The following is an 18,684-nucleotide window of genomic DNA, read 5'->3' on the forward strand; positions in this document are numbered from 1 at the left end:
CAGGAAAGAAGTAAACGTCAAAAAATCAATACCCTTTGTGGGGGGAAATACGGCAGACTCGTGGGGGATAAATACACGCCACGTTTCCAAAGGAAATTTTTTTCCTCTCTTTTCGAAAGGAGAGAAAAAAAAAAGCAAAGTAAAACTCACGCGCGAGAGATAGATAGATAGACAGATAGATAGATAGATAGATAGATAGATAGATAGTTAGATAGATAGATAGATAGATAGATAGATAGATAGATAGATAGATAAATAGATAGATAGATAGATAGATAGATAGATAGATAGATAGATAAATAGATAGATAGATAGATAGATAGATAGATAGATAGATAGATAGATAGATAGATAGATAGATAGATAGATAGATAGATAGATAGATAGATAGATAGATAGATAGATAGATAGATAGATAGATAGATAGATAGATAGATAGATAGATAGATAGATAAATAGATAGATATATATATATATATATATATATATATATATATAGAGAGAGAGAGAGAGAGAGAGAGAGAGAGAGAGTAGTAGACTCGTTAATCAAAACTAATTTTCCTACAAACGAAAATATTTGCTTCGACGCCACTGCCATCGGTTTCCCCTCCACTTCTCCCCTTCAGGAATTCGTCTGAGCGTCGAGTTATTTCGTTGGAATAACCGGGAGAGATTTCGCGCGATAAATTCCGCATTTCCAATGCAATCCCCGAGCTTGAAACGGGGCGAGGTGAGGAAACGTTATTAGCCCAATAAGAGAACGAAGACGGAACGAGAGAAAAGACGCGATAAAGGGATACCTGTATGTATTCGGAATACGTAGAGACTCGGTTAGGATTATCGTTACACGGTGTTCGAAATATTCCGGTAACCCATCGACATCGAGTGTACTCGGATCTTGTACAGTGCGCGGAAAAAATGTGCGAGGAGAACTCTGGTGGGGGGAAACCCAATATAACCTATAAACGATACGCGGTGGATAGTAGCCGAAACGAAGAAAAAATGAAACAAACGTAACAGAAATAACAACGAGTGGTACGAATTATTAACGACAAACGATAACGGTGTAATAACGATAATACGACAGAGATTAAAATAGAAAATAGTATCGACGAAGAAAAACGAAGAAACGGGATAGAGACAGGTACAAAGGGGGATAGAAAATGGCGATAATGGGAGTGATTGTAATCCAACGAAGAAATAAACGCAATAATAACCGGTGAAACCACCACCGGTCGTAGTATAAATGTTTAATATTGGATTCCTCGTAGTGTACCGATACTGGGTGGAATTATCAGCGAACCTTCGCGCATTACATTGTCGCGAACGAATAAGGGGAATTACGAGTCACAGAATCCTTCGAGCGATAATTGAGGTTAGGTTTAAGAAAATTGTTTCAATCGCTACTCGGTTGCTGCACCTTGTGATTTTTACTCTTTTTGCGTATTTATTTTATACACGTGTCGTGTATTTGAAACAATGCAGGATAAATGTTCGTACGTGAATAAATAATGTAGAAGATAACTCGTGGAAACGGTAGCATTAGATACTAGTTATTAGAGTGAACTTCCGATTACGAGCAAAGGGTACTGGAACAAAGAAAGGTCAACGAGTGAAAAAAAAATCTCACAGACGCTGTAATTTTTTTTTTCTCGTACCTTTACCGTAAAATTTACATTTTTCCAGGGAAGGGCGCGATATAGTGACGCGTTACGTGCTACAATAATTTCGTAAGTGTCGTTGGGGTGTCAACCCCAAAACGTAACCATCTCTGTGCTGGTATGAAACTTTTTTAAATTTCTATACATAACTTACGCCCCTTTGCCTCGTGACCACAGATTTATAATCTCGTATCAAGTTCACCATCCCTGTGTTCGTGGGGAGCCATACTATTAACCCTGAGAGGACTAAGGGGTGGGATGATGGCTCGTCGAGGGCTCCAATCACAAAAAATGATGAATATATGTTACTTTTCCAACGTGGAATGTTTTTCAACGACTCTCGTGTTTTCGAGGGTGACGTTTAAACATCCGTTTCGATCCAGTGGAAATACTAATAAGAAGTACTGAAAAGAAATACTGAAAAGAAAAATAATAGAAAATAACAAGGAACCATGGTTATGTATACACGGGAAAACTTAGCTTCTTAGAACTCTCGTAGCGTAGAATAGGTAAAGTTTTGATTAAATTAAAATAAATAATCACGATACGTGTGTTTTAACTTTGTACGTATCGTTGGACAAAATTTATTACGCACAGTTGCAAGTTATTAACGAAGAAAAATTTATTGGGAAAAATTGATATGTTCCCCTTTCTTTCGTATTATTTTATGTACGGAAATACCATTTCACTTAAAAATACTTGTTTTTAAAGGTCGTTTCCCAAACGAAAATATAGAAAACATAGACCCTACTCTTCAACTTGATGGCTCGTGGCTCGGTCTTTCTAGAGTTAAACCTCCCTTTCATTTGCACACTGAACGACACTTATATTCAGTTGATAACTAGCTGAATTACCCGAACGTTGCACGGGACAGGAAATATTGTTTAAGTGCAGAAATTATTTTAGCTCGTTTTCTTTCTATAGCGTATTTTTTCTTCCGTTATCGCTGAAACGAGTACAGAGGGCTCCACTGTCATTCGCCATCGTAGACTACCAAAGGCATGAAACTTCGGCTCGATATCTCGGTTATTATCGATTTTATCGAAAATTTGCACGAAACGAAAAAAACTCCTATTTTAATTTAGAATAACTTTTGTTGTACACTATTTTGCTGTAAAAGCAACGGTAAGCGAGATAATCGGCACAAGTTCATGGTGTACACTCTCGCCAAGAATTATGCGACGTCAGGTGGCATAGTTTTTGAATTGGGCTGTTTTACACAAAATTTACCACGATGCAGGTAACAAACAGACAAATGCAATTACATTTTACACGTATCCAATTACCAAAGATAGACAAATTTTCATTCGAACCGAAAAGAACTATTTGTTCGATAATTTATTCGATTGGACACCCAAATCTGTGCAATTCGAATTCTAATTTATACTTCAACGAGAAACGAACAAAAAGTTGATTTGTCCTTGATTCGTTGTTCGTAATTTTAATCCGTGCAAAAATGCTCTCCGCCAGATACCGATCGTTCAAACACGGATGACGCAATCTACCAAAAAACATCGATACAATTCGTACATGTACAAACGATGGCAGCGATAAACGTCAAAGTCTAGACACATTATAAATTTGAATAATTTCTCCTCGAGAAAAATCTCATCGATGATACACGGTGCGCGATTCGTTTCACTCGTTATCTACGAAATATAAACGATATATAAACTGCACCCGATCGTTTCTCAACAACGAGGGAAAATAACGAAGAAATAATAAACGATATTGGGGCGTGTAGCGAAAAAAGAAAACTCTCAGATTTTTGTTCGTCCCCTCTTCGAGTCTCGTCGACGCGACAAAGCGAATTATCAATTTTGCGCGTTACGAATTGTCATGCTAAATAAACGGTTGCGTACCTTTGAAGTTCCCTCGAAAGAAAACGACATTTTGCGCCCGCCCGGCTTAATACCTTACGAAGGCATTCGAATCAGAAAAGAAGGCTTAAAGGCGAGCTTTGTCCCGGTTTTATTCCAGCATTACGCCGCACCGTGAATTGCACATATTAGGTAAGTGTGGCGTTGCACAACTGCCGCTCGGTTGCGTTCCACTAAAATTGCCGCTCCGCAACCCCAACCCTACGACGAACGTTCTCGGAGGGTGCCAAGGACGTCGTGGCAAGGGTTCGTTCGGGGCCTACTTCAAATTATACCCGCTATTCATATTCTTGTCCGTCCGTCGTCGCCCACCCTTTTTCGCCCTCTGCAGAAACAATCTCTACTCTGCTGGCTGCTTCTATCGAGTTTCCCCAAACAGTTTTGCGCAACGCCTGTCCCGTTCTGCCTCGTGTCACCTCGGGTCGAAAGTGCTAACAAGGTTCATCTTTTAAGGAGGTGGTATGATCATTTTAAAAAAAAAATTCATTTCCCGCCCATTCCGTCGATGTGGTAAGTTTTGAGAACGTATCCAGTGGATAAGTATTTCGTAAAATTGGTACCGACGCAAATCTTCTCATCTAACCAATTTGGTGGACAAAATTTGGGCATAGGTACGTTTTCGTCGATTGAAAATGATCGTTTCTTCACTTGAGGGGGTAGTTTGATAATTTTGAAAAAAAATTTATTTTTCTCCCATTCCGTCGAAGTAGTAAATTTTGAGAATGAATCCAAGTGGGTAAATTTGTCGCAAAATTGGTACCGCCTTAAACTTTCTCATTTAACCAATTTGGTGGATAAAGTTTGGGCGTAGGTACACATTTTGAAACAAAATTAATTTTTCTTCGATTCCCTCGAAGTACTAAGTTTCGAGAACGTATCCAGTGGGTAAATTTGTTGCAAAATTGGTACCGCCTTAAACTTTCTCATTTAACCAATTTGGTAGATAAAGTTTGGGCATAGGTACGTTTTCGTTTATTGAAAATGATCGTTCATACACTTGAAGAAGTAATCTGATAATTTTGAAAAGAAATTAATTTTCCTCTCATTCGTTCGAAGTACTCAATTTCGAGAACGTATCCAGTGGGTAAATTTGTTGGAAAATTCGAAAAATTAACGATTCCGAGGAACATTAAGCGAGTCGGCCCGAACTCACTCACTTAACCCATTTGGAGCATAAAGTTTGTGCGTACATTTTCGTAGATTATTTTTCAACGAAAATGGTGCAGTCGCACTTAATTGCAACGCTGTCGTTGAAAACTATAGAGCACTCTTCGATTTTTATAAAAACGAAGTTTTTTTATACGTTCTATCTATCGGTTCGTCAACATTTTGAATCTATCGTTTCGAAAGAATATTAATTACGTGTAATATAAATTAAAAACTATCGAATTTTATCATTTTATTGAATATTTCTTCTAACAATCGATTGTCTAAATTTGTTTACTTCAATACAGTTTTGTGGAAAAGTGACAACTGTCTTCGTTATATAGTGACAAATTACATCGATAAATTTTCATTTTTTTTAAATAATTTACGCAGAGAGGTAAGAATTGGTAAGAATAGACGACGATAAAATGCCTAAAACCAAATACAATAAAATAATAACTTTCATCTAAAGTTATAGTTAAGCAATGTCTAATTAAAACGGAAGGATAGGATTTGCGAAAAAGGTTCGCTTATTTTGAAAATCCCTGAATAATACCCTAAGGTATAAAATTATTTCTGATAAATTTAAAAATTCCTAGGTTACGATTCTTCTTCACTTCAAGTAAAACTTACAAGTGATAATGGCAATAACGATTGGCGACAAAACTTATAATTATACTCAGCATCGTAATGAACTACCCCACATTGAATGGTGCATCGATGTTATCGTAGATAAAATAAAAGCTTCCAATCTGGAGAAACAAGTATAAAATGATTTTTTTTTATAGCAGAGAGGTACTGAACGAACGTAGGATAATCGCCAAACCTTCAACAATCAGCTTCTTCTTTTCCTAAAACTTTAAAGCATTTTACTCGAATTGACATTTTTCGACACGATGTGCACGATATCTCCGAACCAATCTAAATTAATACTCGAGTTTTCGAATAGTATTTGAATTATATCCATAGAATATAGACAAACTCGATTATTACGACCACCGAGGGATCGACAAAATTTCCACGTAGCAACCATTACTCACAATATCAGCGATGAGCTAAATATGCTTCCAATTTTTTATAATTTTCAAAAATTTGATAAAAAGATACATTCAAATGGTGGTGCAACCAGTCGTTTTACAAGACGAAGGGTCAATGTTCTTTTTCAAGGAGTTCTTTTTTCTTTTCTTTAAAAAAATATTTCCCTATATTTAACAAACATAAAAAGAAATTGTTTCGTTATAGACATCTCCTTTACCCCCACCTCTAATACTAGCTCACTAAAAGAAAGAAAAATATTTATAGAAAAGAAATAATATAATTACGTAACTAAATATTATTTCCATTAATAATATACTCGTATAAACTGCAATGCACATGGCGTCGAACACAATCTATTAATCCCTAATTCGAGAACCGCGTACAAGCAATATTCGATTAGAGCTTTTACGACGAATTCAAAAATCAACATTGCAAAGACTGCGCTTTGACCTTTCTCAAATATACCAAAAACTTGAGAAATATACCAAATACACCAAAGTACGCGCGAATTAAAATTCTTATACCCGCTCGCTCGCGACCATAATGTCCTCTCCGGTACCGTCTCGTCTACATCCGAAATTACTCGTTACAATCGAGTTCGAGCGTATTTCTTCAATCACCGAATCGTTCGAATATTCGAATACTGAAAATGTTTTCTACTAACGCTTTAACACTTTTCATCGATGTTTGCACCGTCTGACACAACGTTTTGCAGCCTGACAGCGAATCGCGAATACAAACGACCTCGCGAAACACGCGATGCGTATCTCGGAGGAAAAACACGACTGTGCATCCGAATCGTACAGGGATAACGATCTAGGGGGAAAAAATTCCATTAGGGACAATCGTGCGAATGGTCAGAGAGAGAGAGAGTGAAAGAGAGAGAGAGAGAGAGAGAGAGAGAGAGAGAGAGAGAGAGAGAGAGAGAGAGAGAGAAGAGAGAGAAGCACGGATGATCCAGCGATTTTTCTCGGCAGTCAACAGGACGCCCTCGATCGTCGATTCGGTTGGCACTTCGGTATAATAGAAACGAACGACGCTCGTCGATGAATCACGGATAGACGGTGCAAGTTTCTCACTGTAAATCTGTTTCTCTAATGCTTACTAATATCGCGGAGAAATTAATTGGAATTCGGGAAAGTGGGTCTCGAGCTCGTTATGTTTTCCTTTTTTTATGTCGCTGCTGGAAATTAATATCGAGATTTTTCTCTAGCCGTCTCTTTCGCGTAATTTCAGTTTAATTATAAAGAGAGAGTGAGCGAGCGTGAGTAAGAGAGGAAGAGAGAGAGAAAGAGAGTAATAGAAAGAGTAATAGAGAGAGTAAGAGTAAGAGAGTAATAGAGAGAGTAAGAGTAAGAGAGTAATAGAGAGAGTAAGAGTAAGAGAGTAATAGAGAGAGTAAGAGTAAGAGAGTAATAGAGAGAGTAAGAGTAAGAGAGTAATAGAGAGAGTAAGAGTAAGAGAGTAATAGAGAGAGTAAGAGTAAGAGAGTAATAGAGAGAGTAAGAGTAAGAGAGTAATAGAGAGAGTAAGAGTAAAAGAGTAATAGAGAGAGTAAGAGTAAGAGAGTAATAGAGAGAGTAAGAGTAAGAGAGTAATAGAGAGAGTAAGAGTAAGAGAGTAACAGAGAGAGTAAGAGTAAGAAAAAGAGTGAACGATCAAGAGTGAGAGAGAGAGGTGGTGGGGTTGATACGAGCTTCTTTCTCGCGACGAAGAGCAAATCGCTTTTAGCCGTGGCTCGCCCGGCCGATCGATTTTGATTCGCGTTTTCGTTGATACGTTGAAATCGGGTCTCGCGGCACGTAGGTATGCGTGTCAGTGCACTCGTGACCCATCTCGTTCTTCGATGACGTCATTGCTCGCTGGCGTAAACTATGACGAATATGGCGCGCTCGGGGAAAACGGGAGTGGCTGGGATCCTTCGACCCTCGAACGACCGAATTTATTCACATCGCGGAAACGGAGCCGTATACCCCGTCGAAGAAATCACAGAAAAATTTCGTTTTGTTTTACGTTCAATTATCGCCCAGCATCTTTGAGGTTAGGTTTAAAAGCGACCTCTACTTCGCGAGATATCGTTCTATTTCAACACGAGAGAGACTCGAGCAGTTTTCGCGATATCAAGAGATTTTGAAAACTTTCGAAGCATTTTCAGAGCCGTTTTTTAAAATTTTAATAAATAGCTTCAAGTGAGCTTCACCGTGCGATGAAGTTCCACGATGGAAATCGTTTCTTTTCTCGTGAAATTGTTTCTTTTTTCGTCGTAAGTGTTCCGATAAATTGTTTCAAGTACAATTTTGCGATAATATGTATACCTACCTCCGTGAGAAACGGCGTACAAATTTCTAAGAATTTTTTACAAACTTCGATAAATATTGCGGCGCGAATACGTTGATATATTGTTGCTCTACTTGCATTGGAAAAGCAACGCTTTCCACGAAAAGAAAACAGAATTTCATTTACCTCGTATCCTTTCACGTTACACGACTGCACATAAACTAACCAACCGACGAAACAAGCGTGAATATTTTACGTTGCATAAGACAGGTTATCAAGAAATTACGTCAACGCGAACCGATTCCTCTGTCGATCAATTGCTGGAAGATTATGTTTGGAAGTATAGTGGAATTATTTAGCGCAAAATTATCAGAATCACTTTCAAGCATTCAATTAGAAACGTAATGCAAATTAATCGTTAAGAATTGCCGCGAGTAAATTTTCGAGAGTGTATATTATTCTTTTCCTCTTTAATGTACACAATCTTGGTACAATAAAAATATATCATTAGTATTATCGTTGAACATGCGCAATTATAAAAATACAAATCAGCAGGGTACTCGTGGTTCAAAGACTCTTTGAAATACATTCAACCCAACCCTCTGGTTCGCGCAGCAAAGTAAGTTTCCACGATAATAATTCGCATCGTCGTTGTCGTTTCTAATCGCCTGTTTCAGCTGCGAGAAATTAATCGCGAGTTTCGTAGCATTTTTCTCGAAGGAGCCCGCGGAAACTGGTCGCGTGAAATTGGAACTCTTTGAACCGTGACTCGCAGATTTTAAGGAGATCGGGTTGAAAATCTGTGTCGCACGAAACAAAAAGTATCGTCCGGTAATTAAAAGGGGCGTGCGCGCTCGAGGGCTGCAAAGCCGACGAAACAAATCCGATTTCAGCGATAGCCTGGCGGGATGATCGGGCGAATGGGTCGAAAGTCACCGGAAAAAGTTCAAACGTTCGTCGTTCGATCGCGCAAATACACTGACCACCACGAAGCCACGATTTCGAGCAAACCATGAGAGTTCCTCGAATACTTCGTTCCTTCGCGAATTCTGCTTATTTAGAATTTCGATGGCTACTCCTCTTTTGGCCAAGGAGTTATCTCGAACCGTTACTGGGAATTCTCCAATTTTTCGGGGATAATTTTTCCTCGATATACGAAACAAGTATCCTACGGTCGCGAGAGCAAAAATATTTTGTTACAATGCATTAATATTTTGGTCACGAGAGCAAATATATTTTTTTAGAACGTAGAAGAAAGAATTTATTTCTTTCGTTCTATTTTCCTTAATAATTTATTTTTCTTAAATTCCTAGGGATCCGGTGAATACTTCTGACCTTGAGTCAACCACGTTGCAAACAGTACATTAACGATCGAGTTCGAGAAATAAATAATTTTTTGCATCGAATACTGCGAACGTGACTGTAGATGCGAAAAAATCGTATGCACGAATGTTGTGCACCAATGGGTTAAAGAATGCAATCGTCAGCTGAAGAAGATAGTAACGAAACACTCGTTGAGTTTAACAAAACTCCGGTACGACATGATTGCCCTTATCGAACCGTGTTAATAATTGATATCGTAATAATAACGTCATTTGCCCCGTGTGTCCTCCACATATTGTTCAATGAATACAGAATGATAATCGGTAAGAACATTTTCGATACTTTCGTTAGAAATGTTACAATCAAAGGAAACGTCGGAGGTGATCCGATATTACCTAATAATTGTAAGAACATTTTTAAGAAAACCACAAAGATGGCCGAATATTACCTAATAATTGTAAGAACAATTTTTAAAGTCACCTACTCGAAACGAGAAGCATTAATTCGATAATTTAATTACTCTAACCTGCAGAAAATGTGTTCGTAATCTTCGCATTACAATTCAAAACCAGGACGAAGGATACGCATAATTCTTCCGATTAATTAAGACGGTGAAAAGACTCTAAAAAGAAACCAAACACGATGCCAAAAAATGGTAGAATCCCTAATTAAGAAACACCACGGAAAAATTGATATGCGAGAGAATTTAAATTATTTTCATAATTCGCGGTAAGAATTCCATCCCAATGCAAAACATCGAATGAGAGAAAAATTCCTCGGAAATTGTTCAAGGAACTGCGTAATTTTTCCCGAATAATATTTTATTTATTCTACCGATCATTCTCTACAAAGGTACGATAAATGAAGATAAATTTATACCCGACGATAAAAGAAACAGACCAACGCATATGATTGAGTTAGAAGCACTTATTCGATGTACAATTTCGTACGGAAGTGAAAATAGTTTAAACGATGAAACATCGAAAGAAGTCAATGCCGTTAACGAAGTTATTCGTTAACGAGCGAATTGCGCGAATAGAATTTTTTCGTTTTCGGTTTCACGTAAAACGCGAGACTTTTGAGCGGTAGTGTACATTGTCGGTACTTTCACGGGTACATTTCCATATTTTCCCCGTTATCTGGAAATACCTTTCGGATATTATATATTTGTGTGTTATATATATTTATGTATGTACATGTGGACGTGTATTTCCTTCGTAGAAGTTCTCGCGGCCCTTCGAAATGCTCGCCTCGATGTCGACGTAGATCGTACATCATTCGCGGACTCGTATTTTTCGGATTCGATTAGCCCCGCGTGGAAAACCGCCCGTGAAATAATTTCCGTGTTCGCCATCATTTTCACGCGGCTGAGAATTTTCACCGGGAACCAGCCCCTGAAACTCCTGAGAAACGTTGCGGCACCATCTGCTTCAGTGCATAGACGGGCAATTAATCATCCCGATTAATCAATCGAATCTTGATTCAGTCTGCACGCGCGAATATATGGATCGACGTATCGCGGGCATGTTTATTGTGGCCGGCCGTATCCGTCGATGCAAACTTAATTATACATAACAGTGCGACAGAATGTCGCCCGTGCGCGGAAAAATTAATCGCTCGCGGCGGCAGATACAGAGAGAAAGAAAGAGATAGATAGAGAGAGAGAGAGAGGACTTACCGAGTAAGTGAGTAAGCGAGTGAGTGAGTAAATGAATAAGTGAGCGAATGAGCGAGGAATGAGTGAGTAAACGAGATGTGAGTATGTGAGAGAAAGAGAGAGAGAGAGATGGAGAGGAAGTGAGTAAGTGAGTAAGTGAGTGAGTGAGTGAGTGAGTGAGTGAGTGAGTGAGTGAGTGAGTGAGTGAGTGAATGAGTAAATGAGCAAATGAGCAAATGAGTGAGGAATGAGTAAATGAGCAAATGAATGAGGAATGAGTAAATGAGCAAATGAGTGAGGAATGAGTGAGTGAGATAGAGGTGACTATGTGAGAGAAAGAGAGAGAGATAAAGAGGAAGTGAGTAAGTGAGTAAGTGAGTGAGTAAGTGAGCGAATGAGTGAGTGAGAAAGAGATAACTATGCGAGAGAAAGAGAAACAGAGAGAAGGAGTGAGTAAGTGAGCGAATGAGTGAGGAATGAGTGAGTGAGCGAATGAGTGAGCGAGTAAATGTTTGAGGGAAAGAGAGAGAGAGAGAGAGAGAGAGAGAGAGAGAGAGAGAGAGAGAGAGAGGCAGAGAAAAGAATCTTAATCCTCGACGGACACATTTAGACATCCTAGACACGGTGGACCTTTTAAAAATTCACCTATTTTTTCATGTCGGTCCAGTGTTCCGGAAAGACAAAAAAAAAAGGAAAATGTTGAATTTCTAGCGCACGGTGCTCCGAGCTTCTATCCTCTCTATTCGAACTTTTTTCGAGATTCCTTGATATTTCCATGGTTATTGAAAAGAATTTCCTGTTCGAAAAATACCCAAGGGTTAATTGTAGCGATGATTGCGAAAGGGAGTCGTTATTTTTTAATTTAAGGTTTCGTGTTAGGCGTAGAGGATTTACAGAACACTGTAACGTATGATTATTTACGTAATTGTTCGAAAGAAATGAGACGGTTAAATATTTGAAGAAATTGTCGATTATTTTCGTTTCTATTCGAATAAAGGAAGTTTAATCAGAGTGATTAGTTGTATTATTCGAAACTTCACACATTTCGCTATTTCGGATACGGGAAACTTTACTGTTCGTCGAGGGTGTACAAAATACGCGATACGGTCAATTTTTTATTGAATTTTACACTCGGAAATGACTCGAATCAATATTTTTTAATTTCATCCTAGTAATCGTTACAAAGACACAGGATTCTTATATATTTGGACAAATTGTCGATTCTTTTCGTTTCCACTCGTATAAACGAAGTTCTCTGTTCATCGGTCATTTGAACAATTACCGGCATAATTACCATACTCTTCTATTCATCGACAGACCACAAAATAAGCGGGACGTTTAATTTTTTGCAAGTTTTAGACTTGGCCCAATTTTACAGTTACTGGACTCTATTATTCGTCAACGGAGCGTAAAATGAGCGATACGTTCAATTTTTTACAAAATTTTAACTCGCCCTAATTTTACAATTAATAGACTCTACTATTTGTCGACGGAACGTAAAGTAAGCGACACGTTCAATTTTCTACAAAATTTTACGTTTCTCCATTTGTCAATTTTATACCCGGGCTTAGATTTACAATTACCAAACTCTATTGTTCACTAACGCAACGTAAAGTAAGCGATACGTTGAAGTTTTCACAAAATTTTACGTTCCTTGACTTTCCAAACTTTATACTCGACCCACATTTACGATTACTCTGCTACTCGTCAACGGAACACAAAACAATCCATAGGTTCGATTTCTCGTAAATTTTCGTTTCTCAATTTTCGAATTTTATACTCGACCCACATTTACGATTACCAGCCCAATTACCGGACCCAGATCGGTTAACAAGGCTCCCGTTCATTCGCAACGAGGAATTCTCCGCACCCCGTGTTCCGGGCGTGCAACGTTCTCTCTCCACCCGTATGGAAAACGTTACCTACTCGACGATCGAAAATATCGTTTATTCACCGGCGGAAGTAGAAACACGAGCGCGCGCGGGCGGGCGGGCGGACGCGCGCGCGCATCGCGTGTGCACGCTTCGCGATCTCACGCGAGTGGCGTGTGGCCGCACATGCATCGAGGAAATAGTAATCGATAACAACGAGCAACAATAACGTGTCCGTGCAACCGTACAAAATATATACGAATATATAAAAAGGAAAATGAAACAACCAAACACTCGTAGAGTGAAATTCGCGTGCGGTTTTTCCTTTACGCGAGACATGCAAAGTGCGTGTATGCGAAACAAAGAGGGGAGTAGCTAGCTAGGTAGGTAGGTAGGTAGGTAGGTAGGTAGCTAGCTAGCTAGCTAGGTAGGTAGGTAGGTAGGTAGGTAGGTAGGTAGGTAGGTAGGTAGGTAGGTAGGTAGGTAGGTAGGTAGGTAGGTAGATAGGTAGGTAGGTAGATAGGTAGGTAGGTAGGTAGGTAGGTAGGTAGGTAGGTAGGTTGGTAGGTAGGTAGGTAGGTAGCTAGATAGGTAGGTAGGTAGGTAGGTAGGTAGGTAGGTAGGTAGATAGGTAGGTAGATAGGTATGTAGGTAGGTAGGTAGGTAGGTAGGTAGGTAGGTAGGTAGGTAGGTAGGTAGGTAGGTAGGTAGGTAGGTAGGTAGGTAGGTAGGTAGGTAGGTAGGTAGGTAGGTAGGTAGGTAGGTAACTCTTTACGCGATCGGATTACGAGTAATGGCAGCCTCTGGACTCAACGCGGCGGAAATGCACGGTGCAACGGTGGTTACGTATCACGCCCCCTCTATCCGGGGACACGCTCTATTTTATCGCGAAATCGTCGTTTCTTCGTCTCGAAGGAACTCTCTCTCGACTCTTTCTCCGCATACACGCACACATACACACACACACACGCACGCACGCATGCACACAATTATTTTTTTCCCCTCTCCTTCCTGTATTTCGAGCTCGTTCGAAGACCGCTTCGAGACCAATTGTTTGCCCGGCTGTCCCCCGTGAGTTCCGTCCGAGAAGAGAAATTACTCGTCGGATCTGAACGACTGGTTCCTCGAATGAGGATTCGGGGGATATTTTCCAACGGAGAATTCCTATTGGACGCTGTCTGCGTCGAGCACGGAATCCCCGTGGAACTCTCGCGAAAAATCGTTTTTGGTTTCTCGCGCGGCGTCGGTGGACGTCGCGGCGGGCCTCCGGCACGCGGAGTGAACGATTGTCAAATATAGAGAGAAAGAAAGAGAGAGAGAGAGAGAGAGAGAGAGAGAGAGAGAGAGAGAGAGAGAGAGAGAGAGAGAGAGAGGCAGAGAGAGAGGCAGAGAGAGAGGCAGAGAGAGAGGCAGAGAGAGAGAGAGAGAGAGAGAGAGAGAGAGAGAGAGAGAGAGAGAGAGAGAGAGAGAGAGAGAGAGAGAGAGAGAGAGGAGAGGTGGATTCGTGCTCAGGAGGCCGGATAACAATCGCCGGGCCGAAAATTTCTCGGGCGGTCTGCAACAGGCAATTGTGTGTAACCGGAACACGCCATGCCTGCGAACGATTAACGACCGCGGGACAGGGAAACGGACAGAATGGTGGAGAGAACGAACGAATCAGACATACACACACAGAGAAAGAGAGAGAGAGAGAGAGGAAGAGAGACAGATACATAGAACCAGCGAGAGAGAAAGAGACCCGGAGAGGAAATTTACGAGAACGGGAGCGAAAAGACGCCGGAGCGATGGGAGGCGGCTGAAACGGGCCTTCGACGCGACCGGGTGGAGGATGGGGCGGGCGACAGGGACGCGGAGGCAGGAGGGGGTGGACGATGCACGAAATTACAGGATCGCGTGTCGGCGAGCGTAAATCAGGAAGGAAACTGCGAAACCCGAGGCGAGACCGCGCGTTCTCAGGACGTTGAGTGTGTTAACCGCCGACGACGAATCGTCGAGCATGGCCATGCTGACGCGCGGACACACACACACGCACGCACGCACGCACGCACGCACAGAGGCACGCACACGCACCCGTCTATACACGCGCGCGCGATCACTCTTCTCGCGTCCAGGATCGCGAAGGTCCCATTGCGAGAGGATATTATTTTCTGTTTTTTTTTTTCCTTTTTTCTTGCTTTCTGAAACAAGGTCCAGAAGACGGCGCACGAGGCACGCGGGTGCCGTTTGTCCGCGCGTGCGACAGAGAAACAAGTAAATGTAGAAGGGTATACGGAAACAGTACTCGGGAGACGATTTGTGCGTAAAGATGGAGAGATAAACCGGGCTTGGCAGGCTGCAAATAGACAGACAGGCAGGTAATTGTTAGGGGGGAAACGGGTAGACAAACAGATAGACAGGCTAGGCGAGAGAGCAAGCACAGGTAGCGGGCAGGCAAGTAGGCGGACAGGTGGGCAGACGGGCAGGCGGGCAGTCAAGCAGGCAGGCAGGCAGGCAGGCGGGCAGGCGGGCAGGCAGGCAGGCAGGCAGGCAGGCAGGCAGGCAGGCAGGCAGGCAGGCAGGCAGGCAGGCAGGCAGGCAGGCGTTACCTCGCTTGGACGTGCTGTCGGCGCTGCTAATAAATCCAGGTACGGCAATCACGAGAACAAAGAGTCCACAGTGTAGCCAAAACATGTTTACGTCTTAACAACATTGTTTAATTCCATTTTACGTGACGCTCGTGAAACACTACTACGATGGCGGTGGTGCTCATGTCGCGCATAATCAGCGGTACTACCTGGTCGCCGGTCGGATCATGAGTACACGACTGACTGACTGGGTTACGGCGGGTGTTTCGGGGTGTGTGTCTATATGTATGTGTGTGTATATATACGTGTGTGTTTGTGCCCGTGTGTATGTGTGTGTGTGCGCGCGCGCGCGTGTGTGTATATGTAGAGGAGCGTGGAGAGGCTGAGCGAGAAGCTAGAACCGAAGTCCGCGGGATCCGGCGTTACCGGAGTGTGTGGCGCAAAAAAAAACCCGAGAGAGGTGAGAACAACCGGGACAAGGTGGGAACCGTGTGGGAAACTTTTACCGTGTGGTGCGTCGTGCGACAGGATCCAACGGTGGAAGACACCTGGTTGAAAACCAGGGGTCGAGGGGAGGAAAGGTTTCGGGGAAAATAGGGAAATACGAGGTGTCGGGGACCGAATCCGCGCGTAGACGGAGCTGGAAGACGCCGGGGGATGTTGGCGAGGAGAGAATGACAGTGTGAGTGAACCAGGCGTGTAAGCGCGAGAGAGAGAGAGAGAGAGAGAAACAGAGAAAGAGAGAGAGAAACAGAGGAAGAGAGCGAGAAACAGTTCGGTGGCACACAGAGAGACGGAACGGAGAAAGAGAGAGAGAAAAAAAAATGAACGAAATGGGCGAAGAGAGGAAGACCGAACAAGAACGAAACGAAGTTCTCTCGCAAAACAGTTGAGAGAGAGAGAGAGAGAGAGAGAGGAGTTGGTGTTTCGGGTTGAGATACAGAGGCTCGCGGCGATTAGGAGGACAAAAACCCGGCACCGACGGTACAGACGAACGACGGTCCTCCTAGAACATCGCGGATCCGCTGGTACACTGGACGATCACGCGATAATGCACCACGCTAGCGCACTACTTCCGCGATCTCTGGTCCGTACGTCGAAGGATCGACCCCCTACTCGCGCGCGCCCAGAGAGAGAGTGAAGGTCCCGGTCTCGAATCACGCCTCGGCTGCCATCTTCTACCTACGCCGGGAGTCTGGAGTATGAAAATATTCTCTGCTGCCTCCTCTCCAACCCCCCCCCCCTCCCTACCCGACCCCCACCTACCCTCCCCACTTCTCCGCGTCTCTGGCCTCTCCACCCCACCCCGAAACCGAGAGGAGCTTTCCACCTAACCCCTCCACAGAGTCACTCGTACTCGCTCGCTCGCTCGCTCGCGCGGGCTCTCCCTCCCACTCCTCGACGTTTTCCCACCCCTGGAGCTCCTACACCCGCTTCGTTCACCCGCGCGCACCGTACACCCGCGCAGAGCCACCACCAGCTTGGGACCACCTCTTATCGATTCCTGCGCCATTTCCCGTCATTCCTGTCAAATCAATAACGCGGCGGCGGCGGCGGCGGCGGCGGCAGCGGCGGCAGCGGCGGCGGCGGCGGCGGCGATGGTGCCGGTGGCGGTGGCGGCGGCCACCGTGGCTCCTTCTTCGCCACGGATCAGGCGCCGATACAGAGATGCGAAATCCCCAGCGAACTCGGCGACCGGTGTTCTCTCTCCTGGCGGTGCCGGTGTTGCCGCTACCGCCGCTCGCTGGCTGGCCGGACCCACCATTTTCCACCGCCACGATCACGAACCACCACCGCCCGAAAGATGGGACACTGGCCGCCTAACCTGCATCCCTGCATCCCTGCCTGGCTGGCTCTGCCGGACCTCGTCGCCCGGACGTTGCCCCTCTCTCTCTCTCTCTCTCTCTCTCTCTCTCTCTCTCTCTCTCTCTCTCTCTCTCTCTCTTTCTCTCCTCTCCGGTTCTTCCAACCACCGCGAATTTCAGACCCCGGCCTCTCCAGCCACGCCGTGTAACGCGCGGACCGACTCGTATCCCTTCCACGTGAGAATAATAATAATAATAATGATGATAAGAACCGTGTGTCTTTTCAACGAACAACGAGGATTATTTACGAGCTTCGCAACCGGGACGAATAGAAAAAGTAGGCGTGTAAATCAACGCGGTGAGAATCTATGTGCATACAGGGTGTATAGGGGAAATGCACACGGTCGTAGTTCGCGCGGTGAATCCGCGTACCGAGATCAGGGCGAGACTTGCGAATGGTTGTCGCGATTTCTTGGTTTTCGGGTCGCGGATCGTCGGACAGAACACACGGGGATTTTTATATCTCGATGGGAAGGTTCAAAGTCTATGGAACGATGTATTGTACGCGATTGGAAGATTTACATCCGGGAGAAATTTAGAAACATTCCGATTTAAGGATCTTTGCGACGTTCAAATTACCGGATCCACGTTTCTCACGGTGCTACATTCCCTTTAAGGAGGTGTTCCGGTAACGCGGTTTCAAAAAATTGTATTTTTTACTTTTCGTTCGACACTTCGAACAGTTTCTTCGATCGTTCGTAACTCGATGACCCGTGGTTCGTGGAGAATCGTGGAATATTTTTTTTCAAAATTCATTCGCGTCGATAATAACAGAGTTCAGGGAACTCCATCGGGGGATTTCCCATTCGCGTGTTTACAGTCGTTGATCACGACTGTTGATCAACTTTTCACGCGTTCGTTGCAGTTGCGTGGAAGGAAACAAAGTCTTAGCGCGTGGATTCGTCTCTTGGAGTACGGACATGTATTTTTAAAGCGCACTGTATACGGTAGTGTCGGGTTTACAGTCCGTGGGTCAGGACCGTATCTGGACGATTATCGCGGGAGGTACTATAGAGAGTTAATAAGTTGGCGAGCGTTACAGGGCCAAGAAGTGTTTCAGCGATCCAGTTTTCGACGAAAGCACGAGTCTCTGCATAGGAATAATGCAAAGGAACGGAAGAATTGTGGTTTCTGAAAATTGCATTTGTTTGGAATATAGAAATGAACCTAACTACATTCCCTTTCTGTACTAATTGTTTCAGGAATTCTCGTCTTCGGACGGATAGGGAATGGAAGCGAAAAATATTGAACGAGATAAACGTTACTCGACTCGGATACGTTTATTTGTTTTAAATCAATAATATCGATACGGCACACGCCACGAAGTTCTTGAAACTGATGGGGTTAAAGACGGACCGTAAAACCGGACAAAATCCGGACCGTAATGATGCGTTTTCACGTG

General features: G+C 43.1%; 1 protein-coding gene across 23 annotated transcripts in view; it reads right to left on the bottom strand.

Annotated features, from left to right (window-relative positions):
• Nucleotides 1-16,559, bottom strand: part of Mmd (disintegrin and metalloproteinase domain-containing protein mind-meld) — a 189,574-nt gene extending 173,015 nt beyond the window's left edge. For 7 of the 23 annotated variants that reach the window (XM_076313258.1, XM_076313250.1, XM_076313255.1 and 4 more), the window contains exon 1: nt 15,439-16,556. In XM_076313258.1, coding sequence (XP_076169373.1) covers nt 15,439-15,523 — 85 coding nt within the window. In that variant the 5' untranslated portion in view covers nt 15,524-16,556. Of the gene's footprint in view, nt 1-15,438 lie in introns of all 23 variants that reach the window. The other 16 variants (XM_076313257.1, XM_076313251.1, XM_076313261.1 and 13 more) reach the window with 6 other exon arrangements.
• Between the last annotated feature and the right edge of the window lie 2,125 nt (nt 16,560-18,684).

The sequence above is a fragment of the Ptiloglossa arizonensis genome, chromosome 5 (genome assembly GCF_051014685.1).
Source record: "Ptiloglossa arizonensis isolate GNS036 chromosome 5, iyPtiAriz1_principal, whole genome shotgun sequence".
Taxonomy (NCBI): Eukaryota; Metazoa; Arthropoda; class Insecta; order Hymenoptera; family Colletidae; genus Ptiloglossa; species Ptiloglossa arizonensis.